Source organism: Coturnix japonica, chromosome 3 (genome assembly GCF_054131305.1).
Source record: "Coturnix japonica strain WE chromosome 3, WE-NBRP24, whole genome shotgun sequence".
Lineage (NCBI taxonomy): Eukaryota > Metazoa > Chordata > Aves > Galliformes > Phasianidae > Coturnix > Coturnix japonica.
Window position 1 is genome coordinate 20,762,030 of NC_140665.1, and position 27,716 is coordinate 20,789,745.

At 37.6% G+C, this 27,716-nt stretch overlaps 1 protein-coding gene across 2 annotated transcripts; it reads left to right on the top strand.

Annotated features, from left to right (window-relative positions):
• The first annotated feature begins 2,423 nt into the window (after positions 1-2,423).
• On the top strand, positions 2,424-27,217 carry LYPLAL1 (lysophospholipase like 1). Of its 2 annotated transcripts, none has more exons than XM_085541165.1 (5): positions 2,424-4,393; positions 5,441-5,540; positions 16,060-16,229; positions 26,230-26,345; positions 26,959-27,217. In XM_085541165.1, exons 2-5 carry the CDS (start codon positions 5,494-5,496, stop codon positions 27,196-27,198), a joined length of 573 nt encoding a protein of 190 aa, XP_085397291.1. In that variant the 5' UTR covers positions 2,424-4,393; positions 5,441-5,493; the 3' UTR covers positions 27,199-27,217. The 2 variants fall into 2 exon arrangements, with proteins under 2 accessions (XP_085397291.1, XP_015712766.2); XM_015857280.2 differs by having other exon boundaries at positions 2,424-2,521.
• The last annotated feature ends 499 nt before the right edge of the window (positions 27,218-27,716 follow it).

Here is a 27,716-nt window from a genome sequence, read left to right on the forward strand (position 1 = left end):
AAAACAGTTGCAAGTAAATTAAACTCTTGTGGTTTCTTCTGAATACAGTCAGTATGAGAGAACACAGTCTGAACAGAGAGTACCATGAGCAACAGCCTATCAAAAAGAAGAAAATGCTTCACACTTAACAGCTACTTTCTTTAGAAAACTTAGAAGTGTCTCACTCATATTTCATTTTTTTATGCAGTATTTAAATCAAAATTTAATCCATTTATTTCTATGAGGCCAGGAAAATTTTAAAGAGAGAAGGAGTTGCAACAGAATATGCTCTTAAGAGTGTGAGAATACAGCTTACTGAGGTTGTGAAATATAATAAATTCCTTTTGGAGATGATATGTGTCAGCAGTGAAAGACTTGTAAAAAATAAATATGAGCATCATAAGTTAAGCAGATGCCAGTTTAAAAAAAAAAATTGGCGAGCTATTTTCATATTGCCTATAATTTTCTAAAGCTATTAACATACTGTTAATTCATTCACAATAGTCCTTCCAGCTTTAGCAGCAGCTATGAGTTTCATGGGTTATGTCTGTCTGCTTTGTACACTTCACTTGATTAGCCCAGAGAAAAAGTCATAGCACTTTTCTAAACCATATTCTGTGCATATTCTCACCTTTATTTACTTTGTTTACTGGCACTAAGAAATACTGCATCTCCAAGCTTCTAACTTATCAGTGCTGAGAATGACAAGACATAGCTTTAATATGACTTGATGATGGTTTGCTGTTGTAAACGTGCAGAAGAGTTCATCCAAAGCCACCCATCACTGCTGTACATTTGTTCAGTCATCCTTCGTACAATTATAACTCTCATGAAAGATGACACTTGTATTAAATGTTACAGATAAGACTGATTAAAATAATAGATTTGTCCTATAATCATGATTAAACATTTTGGCTAAACCCCTCTTAGCCTCGATGTCTCAGATAGCACAATCACTTTGGTATACTGAAAGTCAAATGAAAAGTCACCCATGTCTTCGCTACCAGGCAGTGACAATAGTGACTGACATGGAGATAGGGCTTTGCTGAGATTTTGTGTTCTTGAGTTGGACAAATGGGATTGTAGAAAATCTTGGATCTTTCATCCCTTCATACCATGCAATTTTCCCATTTTCCACAAATATCAGATTTTATTTTTTTCCTTTATTTACTTCAAAAACCAGTTGCAGAATTCTTCAAGGTACATATAAAAGACAGCTGCACGCATTTTGAAGGGGTATCATAACATGTTTTTTGTCACTTCAGGTTTAATCAGCTCTTATAGCCTAGATATATAGGAAAATAGTAGTCAGGACAGTAATTTGAACAGAAATACAAGCACAGCATGCTCTTCATATTACACACACACACCAATGCTTCATCTACTTAACCCACAGGCCATTCTTAAGGTAATAACATGCTACCTCAAGAGGCTAAGGTTTCATTACATTTTTAAGGACTAACAGGTGTGCCGTTAAAGCTTGCCAAAATACTTCATGATGAACTGCAAAGCTAATCTGTAAACTTGCTGCTCACCCCCTGGATCACACTGCACCTGGCTAGTGAAATAGCAATCGTGGAACTCATGCTTGGTCATCCTTATTCCAGTACTGCAGACCTCAAAGCACCGAGGCAGATGGTTAATCTACACATCACTGGAAATAAACCTTATGGCTTTGAAGAAAGCGTGTGTTAAGATGCTTTTTAAGAAGTTAATATAAAAGTGTAAAATATGTTTCCACTCTTTAATGCTGTACAATACAACCTACCAAGGGCCACTGTGCTCAGAAACTAATTAAGGTCAGATAAGCTTTCAAATCTCTTTTCGGTCCGTTTCATGCTGGCCCTTACAGACCCCTCACTTTCTGAAATGGGGTCTAAAGGAGCCATCAAAGAGTCCCCCACCACCTGCTTCCCTTCAGCTCAATTGCCAATGGGGCCTTTTTTCTTTAAAACATACACCTGGTGAGGCTGAAGCCTAATCACCTTTCCAAACATCTATGGCTACATAAAAGGGACAGCCCCCAGTCCTCCCACTGTTTGATCCCTCATTTGTCCACCATATGGTATTTCTAAATATAGGGTCTGTACAGATGTACCGTTTTCTATAAATAGACTGTGGCAATAGAGTATGGAATTAAAAGTAAGGACTTCAGAGTCAGGTCTAATCAGGACAGCATGGTGAGAGTTTTATTTGCTCTACCAAAGATTAAAAAAACAAACAAGAAAAAAACCGAGAAGGCAAGTTTACAGCCACCTAAGGAAACTTCAGTTTAAAACTGAGGGCGCTATTTGAGAAGATGATGAGGATATACGCGTAGGTGGACATAAAGAACAGCAAAAGGCACGCTAACAACTCCACAATTTCGCCCTTCTCGCTGCGTGGACGAACGCAGCCCTACCCGCCCGGGGCCGGCCCTGCGCCGGCGCGATGGTTGCGCTGTTGGCTGGGCGGGGAATAGCGGGCATGGCGGCGCTGCGGAGGAGCGTGGTGTCCCCCGCTGGCCGGCACACCGCCTCCCTCATCTTCCTGCATGGCTCAGGTGGCTGCTCAGGGCCGGGGCGAGGGGCAGGGGCTCGCTGCCTGTTGGGAAGGGCGGGGAGAGCCGTCCTCTGCAGCTGGGCTCTGCCTGGAGCGTGGCGGCCATCCCTGGCGGGGCAGAGGGGGAAGGAAATCCGGCTTCGGGTGCCTCGTGCCCCGCTGCTTTAGCTTCTCCTTCCCGTCCCTGGCTCCAGCGTGGGCCTGACCCCACGTGGAGGGTGGGCTTTGTGTTTGGGCTTTCCTAATTTCCCATCTGTCTGGGTCACTCGTGGTTTGTGGTTCTGCCCTGTACCTGCTCAGATTGTTTTGCCTGGAAGCTGTGCTTCCGTTAGTTTGATACTCTGTTACTTCTGTGTCTAGCCATGTGTGAAGGATGGTTTTCATAATTAAAATGGGGCTCTGAGCACCTTGATAGAGCTGTAAGCATCCCTGTTTATCACAGGGATTTGGACTAGGTGGCCTTTAAGGGTCCCTTCCAACTCAAATGATTTTATGATTCTTTTAGTAGTACATGTTAGTAGGCTGTGTAAAGCACCTGCTGGGAAGATTCCAGCCTGTGCAGGTAGACATCCTGGCCCTTACAGCAGGCCCTCAGCAAGTGGTACAAGGGCGAGAGGGGAGGGTTCATTCCAAAGGTTAATATTAAATAACAGCCACAAAGTCCATGTAACTTTAAAAAGAAAAAAAATAGGCAAGGAAAAGGATCATAGGTCTTTATTAGATCAAGAACTTGCAGTCTGTTCTGCTGGGTAATTTGCACATGATGGCATGCTTAACTTCTGAGTTAACTCCTTAAGTCAGTCTTACAGTAGGCTTTGTTTTTTTGGGTGATATAGGTGCTTATTATTGTTTTTTCTTTTTAAATAGTTCAATTACATTTCTCTAAAATCCTGGAAGTTTAAAAAGTAAAAGTGAGTTCATAAGGTGTGTTCAGCCCTTTTGTTAATACTAATGTTTTAATGCTCGAGGAAATAATTTCCTCTCATGTTGGAGGAAGAAGGAAAGATTATGGTTAGAGGTTTGTTCTGCATGTGGTCAAAGCACTCCACAGTTTTTCATTTTTAATATGATTTCAGTCATAATGTTTGCAAGGGGTAAATAGGAGGGGTGCTTTTATTTGGTTTTGTTTTGCAATTCCGCAGGACAGAATTTAAAACAGAAGTAGCCACAGTGCCATTGCTGTGGGCTGGTGTATAAAACTGAATTGGTACCTTCTATACAGAGCTTGTGATGGGAAGTGGCAGTCGGATGGCATGAATCCATTTTGTTAATAATACTTGCTGCAGTCGAAATGTAACACGTGGAGAATGTAAATACAAAATACTTAAAATTATTGTACATTTCACCACCTAAAGTTTACAACTTTATGTAACAAATGCTAAAAGCAAATTTGAAAGTGAAAGATATATTTTAAAGGAAAATAATTTGTTTTAATTCAAGGCGGGAAGACAGACAGTATTGCTACCATCAGTCTATTTCAGGTTTGGAAACAGAATTGACCATTTGCCTCTTAGTGATGGTCAGAAGGATAAACAGTGCTAAAACTGAAGAACAGCTTTGAAGAGAAACGTTTTGGACTGCTGTTGTGCTTTGTTTGGTGTCACTGTGTTTTCTATTCCTCTCCTCCTTTCTGTTCTTAGCAAATGCAGATTTTTTACCCCTGCATAGAAGTACTTGTAGGTTGCATAGCATTTGGACCAGGGGAACTCTTGGTGTACAGTAAACCATGGTCAACTTAATGAGTTTTGTATCAACTTTATGTTGGCAAACCAGTTTCAAGAACTGTAGATGCTTCTACTAATGCTGGCAAAGACCTTACAACTCATGGAAGGAAAGTGCTGTGGAATGTGTTCTGAAGCATCGAGTTGAAAATGTAACTTTGACTTTTAACATTTAAAATAGCACAATAATGTGGTTGGTTTTGGGATTCTATTGTTTATTGGCCGCTTGGGATATTTTGCTTAGAACGTCATGGTTTTGCTATGTGCTCAACAGAGGGGGGAAAAAAAAAGATGTGGGTTTGGATCGTTCTTGTTTTCCATTGTTAATTCTAAAATGCACTGGCTGTAAATATAGTGAAGTCTGTAAATTTTCTGTGAATGGTAAAGCAAGAGAAAGCCTTGTCTATTGGGGAATTAGTGTAGCAGTAAGTTGGTATATTCTTGTGTCACTGTTCTGAGGAACCCATGTAAGAGAGAAGTAAGCACGGATTGGGCCAATTTGTATTCATCCTGCATATAAGTTGATAGCCGTTGTAGTTGTAGGGACTTGGCTATAAGCTGAGTTTGGATGGTTAATAATAAAGTATGCAGTAGAGCTCAATGTTTGAATAGACCTGTTGGATTAATTGTTTTGAGGAGCCTGCCAGATATTTGAATTAAAACTTGGACACACTTGCAAAAAGTTGGGGGTGTTTGACTGATGCTTCCCTTTAAGTATAACATTAGCATAATAGAATCTGAAGATTCTCTTTATTGCTTGACTGTGTTTTGAAGTGAGTTAGTATAAAACACTTTTCCTCTTAAAAGAGAAAGTCACATTTTACTACAGCAAGGTTTCTAACTCATTTGTAGAGTATCCACTGGTATTCCTTTATTTTTTTGCCATCAGCAAGGAAGGTAAGTTGCAAATAAGATGTAAGGCTCTGTTCCTGATTGGAAGCTTTCAGCAGCTGGATGTACTAAAGTATTTATTTATTAAACTTATGCTGTTGGAGCTTCCTGAAGAATCTGTTTCTAGGACTATTTGAGTCCATCTTCATTTTAAAGGTAATTGAGGTTATTGAAAGTTATTTTCTGTAGGAGTTTGGGGAATTAACTTTGTTATTAAGAAATGAGCTCAATCTAGTGTATTTGATATTGTGCATTTAAAGGGAAAACAATACAGAGTAATTCTTACTGTATTCTTCTGTGTGTTACAGGTGATACTGGCCAAGGAGTAAGAACATGGATAAAACAAATTTTGAATCAAGACATGGCTTTCCAGCATATCAAAGTAATTTATCCAACAGCTCCTGCCAGGTATTGCTTAGTATGTTTTAACAATACAATTACATTATTCTAATCCACTACTGTAAATTATGCTTGTATTGGTACAGATTGTTGTAATGCATCCTTAATGTTTATGCCTTTTGGCAAAATCAGAGCTGAACGGTACATTGCTGCACTGCATCTGCAATGCTGAAGGATTAAGATTTCGTGTAAGTCACAGTTTCCAATTCACATTCAAGTATTGTCCTTCAATCTTTCAACATCCTTGATGTCAGATACTCCAGTGTGTGCTGCAATTGAATTATAGAGCCGTATTCTGTGTCTCTGTTCCACCTGTATTAATTTAAACACTGAAATACTTTGTTGTATCTAATGTTGGCTTCAGTTCTTCGTGGTAGGTGGTCTTTGTGACCAAAGATGTGAATAATCTGCAACTCCTGGAGAAAGTACTGGGAATTTTAAGTGTATACTTTTCCTTAATTTTCCCTCTAACCCAGCTGTCAAAAAGAACTGTGTTCAGTGTTCACTGTAGATAGGATCTTGTTGGTAAGTGACACTTGTGTATTCAGTGGTATGCTACAAGGGGTTAGCAATATTTACCCCTGTGATTCTGAAAACTCGGGAGATCAAAATAAAGTCCGTAAGTTGGTCACCTGCGCTTGTCTTTAACTATTTAAAGATATGGTCTCATATTTCAGAGATGCTTAATTTTTCCATAACATCAATTTGTGTGTTTTTTATTTTGTTTTGTTTTTTTTTTTTCAATGACTGTGGCTCTAGGTTAGGAAAGTGTTTTCTTTAAATGTAATGGGGCTTAAAGATCTTTAAAGTTCTGTGGTGCCAGAGTGTGGCTGTATGCTGAAAGAAAGGAAGTTGTGATATTCTACATGAACTTTCAAGGTACAAAGTTCTTAAAGTCAGAAAAAAAATATTCTTGGAGCATATTAACAAGTATAATAACAGATCTTACCTGGCAGTCACTAATATGTGGAAAACCTTTCCTTGACCTTGATCCACTTAGGCAGGAAAAGCAATGTGAATGTGCTTACTGTTACAGAAGTGTCAAGCCTGTGACAAGGCTTTAAAGAAGTGTATTTTGGGTTAGTAGGTATTGAATGTGATTGCCTGTAAATAGTGTGATCATTACTTTATTAATGACAGACTAAGATGATAGGTGGAATTTTCAGTGTCAGATGATATATACTAATGGGCTTTATTTCTTCCCTGTCAAGATCAAGTACTAAAGAAATGCTGAGGCTTTGCTACCTTATGAAATGTCAAGTGTTGGGTGTAGCCAGAGTGCTTCAGACCATATCTGTAAGGCTAGTGTTTATCTTTTCCATCCTATTGTACTTCTTGGATAAATTTTTCATTTATTTTTGTGGCTTTTTGGATAACTACAGGTATAAGTTATGTATAAATTAATAATCAGCAAGATCAGAGCTAAATGAGTGACATTAATGTGGACATTAATTGTTTTTGTCTCAAGACTTTGGATTTCTTTACTATTATGAATAGACTGGGAGGAAGTTATGATCTTATAATTAAGATCTGTTTAAACAGACAGCTTTTATTTTAAAGCAAAGGCTATTTTTAGTTTTTTCTAGAGTAGGTAGAGACCATGCAGGACTCAGTTAAGAAGCATTTCTTAGCAAAATTATGAGAAGTATTGAAAGAATTAAAAATACACACACTATTTCTCTTTGCCAATGTAAATTATGCTTAGGAATATTAGTGTAGACCCTTCTGTCACTGATAAACACCATTAACTGACATAGTGAAACAAAACAGATATCATTAAGTAAAGTGAAGGTAAGTATTATCGGTTGAAACAGAAATAACAGGAGCCTTTGCAGACCCTTTCAATGTTATTTTGTTATTCAAGTTTAAGCATGTTATGCTTTTAAACATATTTGCAATGATTCCTCTCCTTGGAGTCATAGAATCACCAGCATTGGAGGAGACCTCCCAGATCATCCAATCCAACTGTCTACCTACCACCAATATTTGCCCACTAAACCATATCCTTAAACGTTATCCTTCCATCCACAAAAAAAATGAAAACAAGATCTAGAACATCCAAACCTAAATAGCAAATGAAAAATCTGCATTAGGTGTTTGAAAGTGCTATGATTTTATATATGTACATTTATATATATGCATGTGCATATACTTACGTTTGTGTGTATGTGCTTCTTTTGGTAAGAATGCCAAATGTTTCCAGCACTAGCAGGGGAATTCAGAGTCCTTGATAATGATACGTGCAGGTGGGCAGTTATGTCTGTGCAAGTATGTACATATGGTTCTGATCCAGCTTTTTTGAGCATCTGGAAACACATGCTGATGAAAAGCTGCAGTGATGAGTGAAGGAATACCTCTGCTGCCCACTGCATTGTCAGTTTTAGAAGCAGAGCAGAAAGTTTTGTGAGTGGGTTTTTACACTAATGATGAAAACAAGAGCTTCAAGTTAGGCAAGACCATACTAGGACTGCTTGGTTAATATGCTCTTCTGGCAAGATATTGCTGATGTTAATATAGTTCACAGTCTGTAATAAAATCCTATCTTTGCCAGCATGGTTTACCACATACACATTGAACACTCTTAAGGCGGTTATGCCAGTAAAAGCAGATTTAGTATAACTGCAATGCTAGAGGCTTTGACAGGGTAACTGCATTTTACAGAATATCTCTTCAAAATCTTGACTGATGTAGTTCTGCTGGTAGGTAAGTATTTAGATTTGGCTCTTCGTCTCTTAACCAGAGTTCTGAACAGCAGCAGAGCTCAACATTCTCAATAAACCATTAAATCATGTTCTTTGCAGAGCTCTGATGGGTTTTGCTTTCTAAATGTTATTTAGAATTTATCTTGAGCACTAATGCACATATGTTTCTTTATTACTGAAGCATCAGACATGTTTTGATTCAAGAGTCAGGGCACTTGAAAATTATTTTGGAAAACCAGCCCAGCATGTAAGCTAGAAGAATTTTCAAAAATTTCTGTTTCAATAGTATTGATTCCAGCGAGCACTCGTTAGGATTCTTCCTTCGTGTGGGTAAAAGCAACAGAACATTTCTGAACTGTGTTTTATAAGAATTGTTTTGAATCTCTGAAGGTCTCTGTAAAACACTTCAGCCTTTTTTAAAGGCTTATTTTCTTTGGTCATTCTCTTTTGTAATGTTCAGGGTCTATCTAGAGAATGATACTCCATGTGTCCCCCAAACGAATGAGGTGTGTGTACCACTTTTGTACTTTCCCCTTTATTTTGGAGTGTTTTGATGTTTCTCAAATTTGCCCATTACCTGACTGGAAGTAACAGAATGTAGTTAGAAGATACGTAGGTGTCCTAAGAGCAAATTGCAGTTACAAACAAACTCTATGGTGAATAGTGTACTTAAAAAATAGCTGAAGACAGGTATTTAAAGTCTCAGTGAGATGCAGTGAGAATAGTGGGAGCTGAAAGTGCAATATGTTTGGAAATTAAATGCCTGGATGTGATACATGAAGATTTTGTTCAAGTGATTTCTTTTACAAAGTTATGTTTTCAGTTTTTTCTTCTTAGAGAATTCTTGTTTTCTGTCACATAGGCAACTGGGATACTGAAAATCCATTGGTGTGTTTTATTTTAGTAGGTTGTTCTTTCAGCTTTAGCTTTCTTTCAAGACTGGTGCTAATGTACGTGGATATAACTTGCTGAAGACAACAGAATTGTATTTCTTCTCCTTTGTAATGCTGATATGACTTCTAATTAAAATATGGGATCTCAAACTGTAGCCCTAGTAGCTGATGCAATGCTTAAAGCCACGTCTACAGTAGTAGTTTTAAAGGAAAGGCTTTCCTTTTTTCCTTTTTTTTATTTGGGTCAGGATGACTACAGCTTTAAATACTGTTTCAGCTGCCATAGCTGTGACTTAAACATTAGATTTCTATTGAGATTCTAAATCAGAGCTGAATGCAACCCAATTTAACCTTTTTTTTTTTTTTTATAATAGAAAGTGATAGTTTAAATTGGCATTGCAGGAGCTAACGTGGTAAAGTTAAAACCATTTAGGCTCCACTTGTTTTAATAAGTATACCTTACCTTCTTTAATTCCCTTAAAAAATCTAGGTCAAAGATTCTTTGCATTGTCTAGCATTCCATTCTGACAGTCTTCTTCTGCGAGTCAGAAAGTAAACTATAAATACCACTCAGGCTATTTTGTGGATCTTTTTTGACATTCGCTCAACATACCTTTCTGTGGCCAACAGTTCTTTGCAGAGTTTGTCTATTTTTTTTTCAGTGTACTCTGATTTTTGTTGTCGCTAAGTTTGTGGCTGCTTTGAGCTGCTTAGCATTATGCGCACTGGTCTCCATCCTTTCACCTAGGTTTGTATCTCTGCTCACGGGTGGAAATTAGTTTCATCTCCTCGTAGTCCCCATTTGGCTATGCTGCAAAACCACCAGACAGTTTGGCACCGTTCAGCACCTTTGGCAGTCTCTGCTAGTGAGAGGCCTAGGATTGGAAAAGCAGCAGGGGTACTGCAGGTCAGACTTGAGATGGATTGGCAGAGCCATGTAGCGGAGCGTGCATGGTGCCTATCATACTATGCTTGGCTCAAGCGAGCGTTATTAATCCCTCACTTTTGTGAGCCCTAACCTCATTCATAAATGTAACACAAAGTTGTCTTTTAGAATTGGAATTTTAAGGGACAAGTGAAAGGTTTCGGTATCATGAGGTAGTTATTTCATTCTAAGCAGAAATCAGCTCTATTCTGCATAATAATGATGAAAGCATATTGTGAGAAGCTTCATGTCTTCCTTTTATTTCATCCTTTCTGTTAAGTGAGGAAAGCATGGATATGCGTATGTATAATGCTTTCCTGTGGGGTGGGAATGGTCACTTACAGTCTACTCATCTGCAGTGTTATTGTTCAAATAATCCCCCCAAGTGGCATCCTTCCTCCCCCTTCCCCAAATCAAAAACGATTAAAAAATAATCTGTCTGACCTGTTGAGTTTTATGTCAGCTGCATTTGAAACTTCCTGTGTTTTGAGTGAGAAACGTTTGTCACCAGTAAGGAAAAATCAAGAAAACATCAGTTCTCCAGGTAACTGTTATGTATTTGTTCAGTTGTTACAATTTCAGGCAGCAGAGATTGAGAACAACTGTTTTGAAAGCATTTGCGTTTACACTGATGTGGTTGAGTGAAGAGGCACAGGATGTTCTGTTGAACAGATGGAATTACTCCTTGTGGAGATTACTCTTTTTTGTGTACTTGTTGAAGCTGTTTGAATTTCTGGCACATTTTATGTTGTTACCATACTGTAATGCTTCATCGTTAAACTGTGTTGAACCTCAGATTTAGCATAAGGTATAACTTGGATCAGGTCTCTGAATAATGCTTCTGGTTTGAGTATGTAGATTCTCTGCCCTCTACCTCCTGTCTTTGTTTTTGTTTTTAATTTTAATTCACTTTAAGCTTCGGGTTGACAGATTTTAAAAGCAGAGTTCATAGCCAGGTATTCTGTTGTGGTACATCGGTATCAGCAGTGTGATTATGCAAAGAGTTTGGGATTAGGGAGTTAGATTGAATGTTTTTTTGTATGTATGTTTGTTTCTTTCTTTCCAGGTGGAAGCAGCTTTAGCAGAGCTGAGACTTGCTTCTACATCTTGGATTATCTGGCACTGTGCTTTGTAGGTTTTCTTGAAGAGGTGTGTAGACTTCAAAAAAACCCTGTTACAATGTCTTTTGTGAGTCAGTGCCTCCTAACTTGCAAGGAGGTGAATTTAGGAAGGAAGCAAAAATAAGGATTTCAAATTTTTTGGAGTATCTTTCTGTGAATCTTGAAGCTTAACTTTGCTATAGATTCTCAATTCTGTCTGGAACTTGCAAAAAAATAAAAATAAAAATAAGGCCTTACAGTGGTCTGTATTTCAAGTGACTGTTAGTATGGGGATCTGAGTGCTGAATGTGAAGACAGTGATAAAACTGTGCATCGAGAGGAGGAGTTAGTGAAATATATTTGTCTATCAGTGTGCTTGTCTGCTACTCTGCACTTCTTACTGGAAGTAGCCAGTAGTCTTGTTTTTATTCTTTTATGTCTTGTAACGTAATGTTTGATGGACAGTGATTTACAGGTTAATAAACAAACACCTGTTCTTTTATTTGACTTGACATGAAGGTAACATTTTGGAGATAACTGCATGATTTTAGATCTGAAGTTGAGCTTTGCCGCTGTTTGCTTCCTCCCTGCTCCTGTTGACTTAAGATCACTTCAAGCTACTTAGCACAAATCTGTAGAGGCTTAAGGTATAGAATATATAATCCATGCTTCAGAAATGTGGAAAAAGATGGAGGCGTTGCTGTCTGCTTTCATTCTGCTTTCCTTGTTAGTATGTAACCCACATTAGCAGATTCTAATCTATCTTTAACTTGTAAAAACATGGTTGATTGGAGTTGCTTGGAAACTTTGCGATGAAATCAACAAAGATTACCTTTGTATTAATGTATATACTTAAAAAATTAAAAGGATGACAAACAGAGGTACTAGAGCACAAACTGTTCTTTTAAGACATTCATTTGGTAGGTGTATAGGATATTCCTGAACAATAGTTTCATATGCTATCTTCATCAAGAAGTATACGCATGAGGTAAGCATCAATACATACCCTTGAAAAAATGACCTGTCAAAATAATAATAAAATAAAAAATCTAGAATGATGTGAGGAAGCACTTTACAGATTCTTTTCTTGGGAGTTTTTGCAGTTTCTTAAATGCTATTTGCCATGTCTCCCTTCCATCCAGTCTCTTTGCTAGAGAGTTGGTGTGACTTGTAGGAAGTTGTTTCAAATCTCTTAAAAATGGGTATACATTTGGAAGATGAATATATGGAAGAACGTTTCTTGATTCATATTTTCTGTTGCAATGAATCTTTTATTTTTTGTTATGCTCCAGAGGCTTAACAAGCGAAGCAAAAACACACCCTTTAAAACAAACAAAAAAGCAGAACAAACAAGCTTTGGGTTGTGGGTTGTTTTGTTGTCTTTTTTTTTTTTTTTACTGCCATTCAAAAGGAGTAAGAGAAGTGAGACACCTAAAAATGCACTGGGATTAATGTTATACAAGTTTTGCTTGAATTTAGGAAAGCAAAAAATGTAAACTTAGTAACCATTTCATTTGACACTGTCCTTAACTGACCATACTTAGCTTAATAGATGAAGATTTCACTCCAGTCTCTATTTCTTTGCTTTTGTGTATTTTGGTCCAATCTCTTCTGTCCATGTAGCATAGGAATTTTTTTTCTTTTGTGGTTTAATTGTATAAAAAAATTTTATGCTGTATTCTTGGAGCTGTTCAGATGGTTCCATGCCAAGCATATTTGTTTACCGTGGTAATGTCTGAGTTGTTGTATGCCAGCTAATAAAGAGATTTATATAAAGAACAAGGTGAATGACTAAAACAGATGTGCCAGTTGGGTGAACCACTAAAAGAACCTTACTTCCCAACTTTATGTAAAAGTTATTCTCAATGTATTTCTGAGAAATCAGGAGTGGTTGCATGGATGTTTTTGAGACAGATGAAAGAATCTCATCTGTTTGCTTGGGGGTCTTTTACTCTGGGATTAAGGCACATTAGTCTTTCATCTGTTTCACTGAAGAACTTGCAAAATCATGAGTTTTGACTTCTGATTAAGCATTATAATTGCAACATGGGTTTAGTACTGATTCTAAGTTGTCTTACAGTTAAGGGGAAATATACATATATATATATATATATTGTAATATGTACTTTCGATAAATAAAACACATCTTTATTACATGGGAGTCCTTGATCGACCTCCTGTAAAAATACTATAACCTTACACATTTTCTCACGTATACGTGTTACTCTGGTTTTACTAGAACATAAAGCTCTGACTGCTAAGGATTTTTACTAGGACTGGCGTATAAGTGGGAAATTAATCCTTTATCTAAGTTCTGTTTAAGTGCTTAGTCTCTACAGCACTTTCTCCAAGAGTCTTCCAGAGCATCTATTGATTTCACTGTTGTTGGTGTTTCTGACTGGAGTGGATACTCTTAGAAATTGATAAGTAAATTATAAATTTTGTAGTCTTGTTTCTTGGCATCAATGAATTCATTTGGGAAGGGTCCTGGATACAGACCTAATGTTATGGAATTAAAAGACCATTTTTTTCATCTATCTTCAGCTTGTTGGGTGTATGAAATATTTCTACCATTTATCCTTAAATTTAGTGGTTACACATTTTTAAAGGACAAATAAGGATGGATTTAAATGTACACATATATATATTCTGGTGGTTAAGTACATGGTTAGTTTTAAATAAAGTAAATGGGGGACAGCCTAAGGTACACTTTCAATTGAAGTTGACTATCTTGAGTATTGATGGGTTGTTTTGGTTTTTACAGACTGAAGCTGTGCTCAAGTAGGCAAAACAGTGCAGTCTGTGTGTGCCTTCCTGCTCTTTGTTGCCTTTCTTCTTGGCTTATCAGCTTTTAAGTCATAGATCTTACATACTTTATGTTCATAGTGCCTGTTAGAAGAAACTCTGTCCTCTCATTTTTTAGTTGTGTGACTGAGAAATGCAAGTAGTATTCAGCTTTTTGCACACTTCAGCTAGAGAGAGTATTTGTGGTTTAGAGGTAGTTGTTGTCATATGAAACCTCTCTGGTATTAATAAAGGCAGAATTTGTTGGTTCATTAAGAGTAATTAAAGTAGTGCCTTTCTCGTTTTCAGCCAGTAGTGTTTTTGCTTAATCCTAGTACTGAAGAAATCAAGAGCATAGAAGTCAGCATTAGCTTTTCAGTGGGTTCTCATCCAGACAGATTTATCCAAAGCTGTCTGTTTGTAGGCAATGATAGTAATCTGATCTGAGCTCACCTAAGCTTAAGTAAAAATGAAATATATTCCCCTGATCAAACATTGCATTTAAGGATTTTAGGGGGCTTGGTTTTGAGCTGAGGCATCGATCTCAAAGCAAGATTTTGGTATTAAATTGTGAAACCATTGCAAGGCAGCTAGATCACCTTTCTTGGGATTTCAGAACTCTATTTTCTTTATTTTAAAACAAATAAGAATCTGCTTTCAATTGGAGCTTTCATGATTGTGAGGTATAGGCAAAACTTAAAAAAAAAAAATACATATATATATAAAAACATATTCATCTGACAACACAGTATTAGAGTGAATGGAAAAAATAAATTGCTTTACCTTTAATTTGTTTGTGCACAATCCAGTAAGCACATGGCACTTCTTTCAATTACTTCTGAGTAACTTACCTTATTATGGTGAAGATGGCTGTGTTTAACAAAAAGTTAACAAAATAGATGTCTTAAAAGCACGTGGAGGTTCATAATATGCATTTCACAGAATCACAGAATTACCCGGGTTGGAAGGGACCACAAGGATCATGTAGTTCCAACCCCCCTGCCTGGCAGGGCCACCAAACATACACCTTTACTAGATCAGGTTGCCCAGGGCCCCGTCCAACCTGGCCTTGAACACCTCCAAGGACGGGGCATCCACAACCTCACTGGGCAGCCTGTTCCAGGACCTAACCACTCTTCTAGTAAAGAACTTTCCCCTAAGATCCAACCTAAATCTTCCCTCCTTCAACTTAAAACCATTTCCCCTAGTCCTGCTATTATCAGCCCTTTCGAAGAGTTTACTCCCTTCCTGGGAGTAAGTTCCCTTCAGGTACTGAAAGGCTGCAATGAGGTCACCCCGCAACCTTCTCTTCTCCAGGCTGAACAAACCCAACTCCCTCAGCCTGTCCTCATAGGGGAGGTGCTCCAGCCCCCTGATCATCTTTGTGGCCCTCCTCTGGACCCTTTCCAAAATCTCCATATCTTTTTTGTACTGAGGGCTCCACACCTGGACACAGTACTCCAGATGGGGCCTCACAAGAGCAGAGTAGAGAGGGACGATCACCTCCCTATCCCTGCTGACCACCCCTCTCCTGATGGAGCCCAGGATCCCATTTGCTTTCCGGGCTGCCAGAGCGCACTGCTGGCTCATGTTAAGTTTCTCATCTATCAGGACCCCTAGGTCTTTTTCTGCTGAGCTGCTCTCAAGGACAACTCCTCCCAGCCTGTACAGGTGCCTGGGAGGTACCCAGAATAATTTCCTTTTAACTTCAACAAAAATAAGAAAATAAGACATCTGAATCACATAGCACTAGTTCCTTCAAAGTTATCTTGTTGAGCAGTTACTTAAGCGTGTTCTGTTCCTTGTGGGATTTCAGTCCTAGCTTTGGGATTAAGAACATCTTGACAGGGTTATAATTAACATTTAGCTGAACTGATCAACCTTCACATTGGAAGTTTTGGTCAGTTCATTTTATAAAGCAGCCAAATGCTTTCTTCACTCTTGAAGAACAGTCTTTTGAATGCAAGAAAGTGCAGAGCGGTTGGAGGTGAAGTGAATTAGAGCTGAAAGATATTTCTTCTTTCCTTTGCTGGACGAATAAGAAATTACTTTTATTTACCAATTATGTTGACAACTTTTGATCTTATGCTTAATCATTTGTCTCCTTTAATTCTTCCCCTCTAGGCCTTACACACCGATGAAGGGAGCCACTTCCACTGTGTGGTTTGACAGATATAAAATATCTAATGACTGTCCAGAACACATTGAGAGTATTGACTCTATGTGCCAGGGACTTACAGACTTGATCAATGATGAAATGAAAAATGGCATCACAAAGAACAGGATACTAATAGGTAAGACTTAATTTTTGATGTCTTTATTTTAATGCTTCCAATTATTGAGCTCGTCTACTTGGAAATTAATTCATCCTAAAAGCCCATTAGCCTGTCTTGCAGTTGCCAAATAACTCCTTCAGCAGCCAATCCTCAAGAACGTTGAATCACTCTTTAAACCTATATCACATAGTGAATGTGGCTGACTGCAAACAGTGTCCTCAGAAATGTAATATATAACTATTTTAATTTGAAATGATCGTTTGTAATTGTAATTTAAAACATAGTGAGCAGTGCTTTACTAGAAGCAATGGAAAATACATGCCTTTTGCTTCTAGCAATTTTATTGGGTGAAAAGGCATACTTTTGGCATGCTTTGCCAGAGAGGCTTGTAGTTTGGAGAGTGCAGAGGTAGCATATAAATTGTCATGGACTTTTTCCATGCTGCTTTAGCATTCTGATTTAAGTTATTACATGGAGAAACAAATAGCATGTAATACATCGCTAACAGTTTACACTTGACAACAAATTATGAGCTAGTTGTCATATTTCATACATACGTCTATCTCCTTGTCGCTCTTCATTTCCATGTATTTCTGGTGGCTTTCACAGTACTTCTGTGAAATAGGAGTGGGATATCGAGGCACAGAAGTTGAGGCCAAAGGAATAGCCTACATGAGAGGAGTGAGAATTCAGGAGTCCTTGGCTCTTTGTCCCTTCCCTAGACCACAAACTATTTCAGGTTGGGGAAAAAAACTCCTAATGTGGGAACTTTAAAATTTATGGCCAAGTGAGTCATTCCATCAAGCTCCTGCGTGGTGAAGCCACTGCCCTTCAGCCTACATGTTTTCTTGGTCCAGCCCAATGTTACTCTTTGAAGGCCTCTGTTTACTTTCCCTTTCTGGCTTATTGCCCTGGCTGTGGAATGCATTGTTTTGGATGGCTTTCAGCAGAGTCTTTGATCTCTCTTTCCTGTGTTATACCTGCTGGCTTGGAAGCAGCTGAAGAAGTGCAGGTGCTTTTTCATAGGGTGAGCTGGGGGATGTTCTGTTTACAGGTCTAGGTTGCTACTAGCATTTTCTTCTTACTCTGTAGCCCTCAAAATCGGTCACAGACTGCAGGATAAGGTGTTGTGTTTTTTTTTTTTTCTTTCCACAAGTTTTAAACAGAGTAAAGTTGATGTGCTCCAATTGCTTCAGCATGTATTTGGAAGTCTCTGTGGACCTGCATTCCTCATCTGTAAAATAAATAAAAATAAAAAAAAAAAAGCACACAGTTTCCTCACTCTGAAGAACATTTGTATCAGGCTTCTAGAGTGAGGTGCTGTTTCTTAGTAACAGGAGCTCCATCCTAGTGAATCTAATTTTCATGCAACAAACAAAACAAGATAGTTCCAGCCAGAGTACAGAGGTGAAGAGCTTGCATGGGTATATAATAAAAATAACTAGTGGAAAATGAATTGTCACTTATGGCTGTTCAAGTCTTAGTGTTCTTGCAAAAGAACTTTGTGCCTTCTCTGTGCTGGTTTTAATGGTTAACCACCATGGGATGCAATGGAGAGCAAAGCTTAAGAGATCCTGTGAGGATTCTCTGAACAAAAGTTGATTTTAATGTCAGTGAGAGTCAGAGTACTGGAGCAGACTTGGTAATTTTTGATAGGCCCTCTTGAAATAGTTTAACATATTCTGCCATTATTTCTTACAGAAAAGCAGAACTCCTGTAAAGGCACTTGGTAGCTTTATAACATTTCTCATCAAAATAACGTGACACCACTGGTTAATTACTTGGATATATTCAATCCATCTGCACCAATCTGTAAAGCCTGTAATGGGAAGATCTTAAATAAATGAGAAAGGGCCTGGAGGATTGACATAAAGTCTGAAGAGCAGCAGGGGTCCTTTTTGAGGTACATCACAGAAGCCAAGAACAGTTGTGTGAGTAGGGAGGGGAGTTAAAGAGAATGAGATACCTTATTAAAGGGTTATGGAAAACTGGTCTGTGGGACTTTATATTTTGCAATAAGTGGGTGTTTTAATGAGTGGAAAGAAAACAAAATAACTATGAGGAGGATAGCAAGATTGAAGGTTACAGTTTTATATAGAATAGTGGACTAGAAATTACAGGCTGAGGGTGAGTGTCAGATATTGTTAGATGATGGCAAGCTAGGTGTTAGGCAAGCAGGAAGGGGGAAGCAGCATAGGCACCCAAACAGTGGAAATGAGCAGCCCATCATCAGGTGTTCTAGGGGATGATTCTCCTTCTGGAGCAATCAAAATTTCCACCAAGCTGAAGACCACGGTTACAGTAAGATTATCTTCTGAGAGAAACGATAGCCTGTACTGTTTCTTTGGGTAGCAGGGTTAGTTCTGAAATCCAAAAGCAGCTGTCTGTAAAGCTGAATACTGAAACTAAGGATGAAGTTTAAGCACATGATGGTGTATAAAAACATGACTTACATGGAAAATGCCAAATATTTAAACATTCTTACTCATGAATATACTGATTCTGGATAGAAATAGGTACTTCTCATTTGGAGTGTAAGGATAGGGTTCACTTTAGTCAACTATGTTTCAGTGAGAGCCCATCTTTTTGTTTTCTTCATTGTTCTTGATTTAGTACTTCTTCCCTACTTTATGGGTCACTTTTTCTGTAGTACAGAAATGCTGATCCAAGCACATTGGGCTCTGCCACCTGTAGTCACTTGTAAGCAGCCAGTGAAAATAAACTTTCAATAACAGTCCTGTAGATTTGACTGTGTGCCAAAACCCACACACATGATTCCTGACCCCTTGTACTGTAACAATAACAAGACACACAACCACTTTTGTTTATCGCTAGACTTCTTACACAGCTACTGAACTATGGTGGAAGTAACATGAAAGTTCTGTGCCTCTTGTAAATATTAGCATTTTCATCTCTGTGTGTGTGTGAGAATGAGATGGGGAGGAAAAACCTTTGGTTTGACATCCCTGAGAGAAGATTCTGTAAATATGAGAAGATGTAAAATCAACAATAATTCATTAAACCACAGCACAAACTACTTTGAGATATGTCACAGAGTTCACGTTGACACGCACTTCACAACTGTGCCTATGGGTTCACAGAAGAGAAAGGCTTAACAAGGTCAAGTTCTCTAATCCATCTTCATATGTCACTGCAGATTCAGTGCTACTTAAGCAAATCCTTACCATTGCTTTTCTTTCTTTTCTAAAAGGTCTTGAGTTGCAGCTTTCCTACACCAACTTAGAATTACTCTCCTGGTTTTTCTGTTTTAAACCTTTCCTTGTAGATTGTGTTAATGCAGTCTCATTTTTAATTCTTCTTAAGGTCCTCTGTTTTACAGAAGATAGGTATTTTTATTGCGAGCAGTACACATTTGCTAGAGGTTTGAGTCATAGATAGTACTTTCTGCAGTGAAACAAAATAAATGCTCCATTTTTATTTATTTTTAAGGAGAGAGTTGAAAGGAGAGAAGGATTAGCATTCCAGATGAGTTTACAAGTATATAGCAGGTTGCATGGAAGAAGCAAAGGCATGAGATAAGAAAAACATATAGATGGGAGAAGCAAGCAAAGCTGAGAGATAAATGACAGGAGTTGGAAAGCAAGTTTTCTAAATTCATTTTCCTTAATGCATGTTTAATGATGGGTGAATATTGTTTTTTCCCTAGTGTTCTTCCACCTAATTTTTCTTCCTTTCTTTCATTCTGACTTGGCCTCAGGGGTGTTCCTCTTCTGCTCCTCGTGTAAGTTAAAGCTTCTCTTGGTTGGAGAAAATATGATTTTTGGAGTATTTTCTGTCATCATGCATCTTTCTGATTACTGCTGGTTATAGGCAGGAGGAGGGAGAAGAGGTACATGTCTCTAAGCTAAGCACTGTAATACATGGGCTGTGAGGTCTACAGATATAGGTGTTTTGGAAATCAATCTCAATATTACAAAACTGAGCTGACTGTATTAGAAAAAAAAAAACAAAAAATACAGCAGGTTTGGTGGGAGGGCTTTGTTGTCATCCTCGGAAACAACCATGAACACATTTGAGGTGTGGCTACCTTAGCTTTGGTAGAGTAATATCTGAATGGAAACTCCTCTGAGACTTAATGGCTTTTTACTTTCCTTCTAGGTCTGAAAGTTGATTGCTTATGTTCTTTCTGTTCTACCACCTACTACAGTTGAAAATACACAACTAGATTATTGATTAACTAAGGTGATGCTTCAGAAACTGCTGTATGCTTTTTACAAGAAAACAGTGAAACTAATGTCACTTAAATACACATCCAAACATGCTGTTGGCTTTTTTTTTATAGTGGGAAAGTTGAATAGCAAATTTATTCCAGAGAAGAAGTGGCTGAGCCAGTCATGAGAATTTGCCTTTGTTCTTGTAAAGACAGTGAGTAACTAACAAACAGAATGAATAGAAATGCTGTTAGGGTTTAAACCATTCATTTCAGTTCTGTTAGTTTGGAACTTCGCTAAATATTAAACTTACAAAATTAAAAGGAGAAAAAGGCTGATATGAGGAAATATGTATTTGAGACAAAGTACATATTAAAGCACTTACACAGGAGCAGTGTTCTGGGACTTTTGTAGAGAAGGGAATTTGCTGTTTCACTGGAATATTTGTGCTCTTCTCTGATATTCATATATGAGCACTGTTAAGTGTATATAATACTTCCATTCATGTATGGAAAAAGGAAGGTCAGAACAGAGAGTCAGCTTCTTTGCAGTTGATGTGTAGAACAAGGATTTGCTGTTACCATTAATAGAAGGTAAATCACAGAAAGTCCTTAGGGAGAGCAGAAAGTAAACTGAAATGTAGCTTTAGGGAAAATTCATGATAATAAACTGATTAAAGCAACTGTAAGTTGAAATTTCAAAAAGGAGGAACGGAGAATGAAAATTGCTATGAAAACAAAAAAGAAAACTAGGCAAGAGCATGTAATAAATTGTGATGATAACAGAATAGGCAAAGGCAATTGCCAGCTGCTGGTGTAGCCCAATAGAACAGGAAGGTAATTGTCTCTGATTGCACAGTGCTGGTACAGATGCTGTGACATTCATCTCTTGCCACTTTGTTACCAGGGCTGCACTGACAAATTTGAAGCAATGCAGAGAAGATGAAAAATAACTGTTAGAGAAATAAAGAAATAAACGTTGTTTAAAATAAGCACTTCAAAACCCGCTGCTATATCTAAATCCCTATCCTTATGTTAAAAGTCTGGGATTAGCCACTTTTCTTCTTGATGCTGTGCTGTACTGAACTAGTTTCTAACTCTGCAACAGTAACTTGTGCAAGAGGAGTTCATGTTTTATCTCTGCAAGTAGCGGATCTGCACTCTGTGTGCACATCAGAATTGATGTGCTAAGTGCAACTTACATTTAAGATCATTTCCTACCACTGTTTTTTTTTACTGTGGAAAAACTGCTTTAATCACTTTTTAAAAATCATACGGGAAAGACTTAAAAATGACCTGGTTCACTGTTTTGTAAATCCCCATAACCAAATGATTAAGGCTTCCTTTTCCAAGTGATAGGGAAGCAAAAGAGGAAAGGTGTTGTGCTGGACCTTGGTCTCACTGAATTGTGACTTGTGGGGAATGTGAAGCTCAAGGACAGCTTCACTGACCATGAAATAGTGAAGTTCAAGATTCTTTGGGCAATGAGGAGGCTCACAAGCTTGTCATCCTGGACTTGAGAGTGTAATTTGTCTTTTTCAGGTATGTTTGGTCAAGTCCCTGTGATAAAGCCTGGAGGGAGGAGAGGTACAAGAAATCTGATTTAATATTCAAGGGTCACCGCCTTCAAACTCTGGAGTGTTGAATTCCGACAAAGAGGAAGTTAGAAAGTCTAGGAAGCCTGTATGGGTAAACAAGGAGCTGTTAGACAATCACAAACATGAGAGGTTGGAACCAGATGATCAAGGTGCTTTCCAACCCAGACAAGTGCGTAATTCCATACGATGCTATGGGTTTATAAGAAAGATGTGGAGAGACTTTATTGGAGTCTCTTTTGGTAATACAAGGAGTAATGACTTTAAACTAAAAGAGTAGATCAGAAATCAGTATGCATAGCAAAAGTGAGCTCAAGGGTTTATACAAACACCTTTACCTTTAAAATGTTCTTAAGATTACTCATAAAGCTCTAAAATGATTTTATCACTGAAGAGTGGCAGTAGTGGCAGAAGTCTTTTTGGTTTGGTTTTTTTTTTGTTTTTTTTTTTGTTGTTTTTTTTTCAAGCATGAATAAATTACATGCAAGCAGTTCATTCTCTCTTCACTGTTATATCACTGTATGGATAGGGTTAACTCATTAGTGATACATGCTATTCCAGACAGGAATGTTTTGTTATTAATAAAGTAGATCTAGGGAGATTCCTTCTGATTCACATTCTTTAACTTGGAAATGCGAAGACCCTCAGATTCCAACAGATCTTTTGTGATTAGCAAAAAATATTTCTTAATTGGCAAAGCCAATTACAAGCAGTGTTATTTTCACTGCAGGAGCAGGCCTTACTGCATACTTGAGTGAAGTTTCTTTGCTAGAGAACTCTGCTTTGCTGAATCGACTGTTTATATCTGCTTACGCTTACTTAGCCTGTGCCTAAACCTCTTTTGTAAGATAGGCAATGTAATACTACTGGTTAAAAACTTAATTTGTGTGATATAGTGCTTCCCAAAATGGCATCTATAAGGAGAAATGTTGTTACTTCATCACTTAATTTTTTCAACTAATGATTACGCATCACTTTAAGAATAGATATGAAGTGAAAAATTAGGAAGTGAGTTCAGGTGTTCTGTGAAAACATTAGTAAAATCTGAACTTTGTGTGCAGCCTTTTTTCTGGCATATACATTTGTTTCAAGAAGGTCTTGCCTATCTAAGGTCAAAATGTTGCACTGTGACTTTTTTTTTTTTTTTAATCTTGATTAATTCACGATAATTTTCTTTACAATACTGTAGGATTGGAGAAGAGAAGGCTCCAGGGAGACAGGAGTGGGAATGGCTGTTTACAAGGGTGGATAGTGGTAGGGCAAAGGGGAATAGTTTTAAACTAAGTCTTGGGAGGTTTAGGTTAGGTATTAGGAGGAAGTTTTTCCACACAGAGGGTGATAAAGCACTGGAGCAGGTTGTCCAAGGAGGCTGTGGATGCCCCGTCCTGAAGGCATTCAAAGCCAGGCTGGATGTGGCTCTGGGCAGATTGGTCTGGTGGTTGGTGACCCTGCACACAGCAGGGGGTTGAAATTAAATGATCACTGTGGTCTTTTTTAACCCAGGCCATTCTGTGATCTTGGTATTGGTTATATTGAGATGACAAGTGTACATAAGCATGTTGTACTTCATTGTGTTGCTTGCGTTCCCTCACTTCATACATTGTTTCTTGTAATATCTATACAATGCCTCTTATTTTTCCTTAATCTGAAACCTGAATTCCTGTAGTAGTTACTGGCTGAATGTACTTTTTTGGTGTTACGTTGAATTTGCATTTACAGTGTCATACTTGGAGTTGAGATTTGTCTCCAACTGCAAATGCTTATTCAAATAGTTGTATTTACTATATGCTGTTTGTTCAGTGATTATGGTGGTGTTAAGTGATAAAATTCAGGTTTTCTCCTGGAAAACCAATTGCAGAGAGCTAGATGTCCTTTGTGTTACATTTTTCCTAGAGTAGTGTGAGCTACATGAAAGAACCATTACCTAATATTCTTCTAAACAGAAGGTGACTGCATTGTCAAAGACTGCTGGTGAGTAATTGCAGATAAAGTTGCCAGACTGTGACTAACTCGGTACAAAATTTTAGATTAAATCATTTACAAACTAGTAATGAGTTTTCAGTGCGAACTTTTTGTATTTGAAAACATTTAAAACAAGCCTCATTTTTTTTTATGTGGACAAAGCATATCTGCACTTCTTTGTAAACTATTATGATAAAAAGCGCTTCTTGCAGAGGAGTGACATAATTAGTGTCATTCAGACTGATCAAAAGAAAGGGGAGGAAATGACTAGGTTCCACAGAGGAGAATACGGAAAAACTCAGCTCCATACAAGATGTTGTTTATGTGATAGATATGTAACTTGCTCTATTTGTAGGTACTTTCATGGAATTTATTTTTCTCTCTGTGAATGTGGAGTCATTGTCAAAATTTTGGGGGTTACTCGGAGTCTTTTGCAACATGTATTTTATTTCATTGTTGAATCCTTATAAATATGAAAGAACGTATCTGGTGGGGAGTGGTGAGGCAGGTGAAAGGCCTGCAGTGTTGTTTTCAATATTTTTGTGAACACAAGTTCACATCACTTGAAGTTTTGAAGAAACCATCTGAAGTTTTTTGAAATGTGTTCTGGATTTACTTACTCAAGCATTCTTCAACTACCTGTATTTCTGAACTACCGCTTAGACTTATTACTTTTAATATTACCATTGAAATCAACCTTTTCCCAACCAAATTGGGATGTTTCAGGTACAGTTTTGGCCATGTTCTCCTCAAGACTACAAGATGACAGTAACAAGAAAGAAGAAACAGGAATTCAATTGAAATTCTGGTCACAAATTGATCAGAAATTAAAAATACTGTTGTGTGAGAGAAGCTGAATGCAATGATTGGATTAGTCTAGTGTTTGTAGGAAAATTTCTAACACAAGTCAAGCCAGATCTTCCAGTTACAATACAAGATGTTCTGCAAGCTAGTAGGGTCTACAGTCATAATGACTGGAGGATGCTTTTCTGTTCAAGTCTGTCTCTCTATGACCAAATAGTAATTATAGAGAGCAGCATTTTCTGCTTTTGAGCTTGTGTGCCCCAAGGATATTGTGTGTGGTTGCAGCATTCAATGAAGTTGAATATCATTGGGCTCAATTTCAGTATTGCAGTGGCATTGCACTTGTTGAACTTTGTACAGCAACCGTATGAAACGTGTACAACAGAACTAACTCAAAACAGGGGGCTTGCATAGTCCTTGCAAAAGAGCTTTGTTCATTTTCACGTCTGCATTTGATTACTTCAGCTAAAATGGTTGCATGTTTTGTGTTTCTCCTTCAAGCTGAATCTCCTTCAAGCTTGTATTAAAAGGTCTGGGTACAGAATTTTGCTACTAATTAGCACTTGGATACAGAATTTTGCTACTTATTAACATGAGTTAACAGCTCTGCACAAACCAATGACCTCACTAGTGCACGTGTACTTGTGCTGCTCTGTGCAAGGCTGCTGTCACAATCTTTCTGCCAGTTATCTGTATGCTGGAGATGTTTTAGCCAGCCAGTCATTCTTCATGCTAGTCATTATCTGGATGCAGTCAGCTTAGTACCGTATGTACTGCATCCTTGTGAAGTAATACTGTGGTCTGGATTTCTTTCCTGATGAGTATTTGTCATGTAAAAAGGAATTCTTGTGTAAGAAATTAGCACAGTTGAAGTTACATACTTTAACAGAAGGCTTTTAGATCAGAGATCTTGTTAGAACTCAGTTGCTCCTGTTCATTGATAGGGATGTTGAATCTTTGAGATCCCTTGCAACTTAAATGATTCTATGAACTGGGGTGGGCTGCCTCACTGTTTTTCTTCATTTATTGTCTATTCTAAGGAGTAACAACAACAACAAAGACCTCAAGCTCTGAGAGGCCTAACATGGGTGTTTGTTGCTTATATATAGCAGTAAAACAGATCTTCTATGCTTAAATGGTATTAACCTTAAAAACAGATGAATTTTGGTTATAGAATTTTGCTTTGTTTATATACAAATATGTACACATAGTGTTCAAATACCTAGAATGGGGCATACAAAAAGAGCTTCCAAAGTCACAGTGTTTTGGTTTTTGTTTTTTTCTTTCCCAATGATGAACCTTTAGTAATTTTATAGCTGCCCAACTTCTGAATTGAATCAACTTTTGATTTAAGATGTTTGAGTAACAAGATTACAGTATAGTTTTCTGTTGCATTGTGCATAAAAGGTAGAAGTCTGAAGATGAAAACAATCAAACTGGATTACAAATGTAAAGTCCTATATTTGTTTCTTTTGTTGCATCGTAGGAGGCTTTTCCATGGGAGGTGGAATGGCAATGCATTTAGCATATAGGTTTCATCAAGATCTGGCAGGAGTCTTTGCGCTGTCTAGTTTTCTCAATAAAGACTCTGCTGTGTATGAGGTGAGTGTGAAAAGTTTCTACAGTAATGTTGCTTAGCTTAAAGAATAGCATGATAATTAAAATCAAGCATAGCATGTTTCTACATCTGAGGTATTAGATTAACATTCTAAACTTACATTTTCTAGAATCAGGAAAGCAAAGTGTTCAAGAAATAAGGCTTTAAAACTGTCCTTTCATAATGTTTTGTTGCTTTTTAACAGACAGTGCAACTACTTTTTTTCTGACTAAATAAATGTAGAATGAGAATTAACAAATTCTATGTAAGTTGTCAGTAGTTTTTAGAGTACATGTAAATGTAACTTGGTCCTTAAAAATTTATACTGAATTGCAGTACTCATTGGCTCCATCTGCTGCCACGAATTTCCTTTCTCTTGTTTGGAAAGGGACGTAGTCTTAAATTTAAGCCTTAACATTAGTCAAGGCTTACCACTAGAACTTGAAATGCAAGTTTTTTTCATCTGTATTCCTTTGTCTGCTTTTATAGACATTAGGATATCTGCACTAATAGGCAGATAGGTAAAATTGAACTGTTATGTAAATTCTCACTGTGTAATTGTAAATATTCTTTGAAAATGTATTGTGATGTGTTACACAGTGTTTCTTCTCCATCTAGGCCTTGAAAAGAAATGAAAGTGTCCTTCCAGAATTATTTCAGTGTCACGGAACTGCTGATGAACTAGTTCTGTATTCTTGGGGTGAAGAAACCAACAAGATGTTAAAGTCACTGGGAGTATCAACATCTCTTCATACTTTTCCAAACCTCAATCATGAGTTAAACAGAAAAGAAATAGAAGAACTTAAAACCTGGATTCTAAAGAAGTTGCCTGTTGAAGCTGAAATGTCAAATGAATAAAATATGCAGTTCTCATATACTTTCTGTTGTTTGTGGGTTTATATAAGCACACTTTCAGGTAGACACTGTTATGTTCTATACAGTTAAGTAGTGACATGATGGTGCTGGCTATTAACACCCACTTTATCACGTGGATTTCTTTTTGGGTTTTCTTGTACAGATTTTAAATACACATCCTTGTCGGTCACTGAGATGTAATGACTGATAGTATTAAAAACTTTCTTAAATTATTCAGTGTTTGGGAATCAAAGTTACGTATTTCTGAGATACTTGTTTCCTCGTGTGCTTTCCAACGGTGGGACATAAAGCTATAGTTGCATCCACTGGAGTAAAAGTAGACAAGATAGAAGACCTTATATAATGGACCTTTACCTTTCCATATATAATTTAAGTTAGTTAACTTAGTGCAACTGTATTGGCTTCATGAGAAATTTCATCATGCGAGAATGAATATGTATCAAAGCAGAGTTGGATGTTACCTCACAAGAATAACTGATCCTCCTGATATGGTTTTTCAA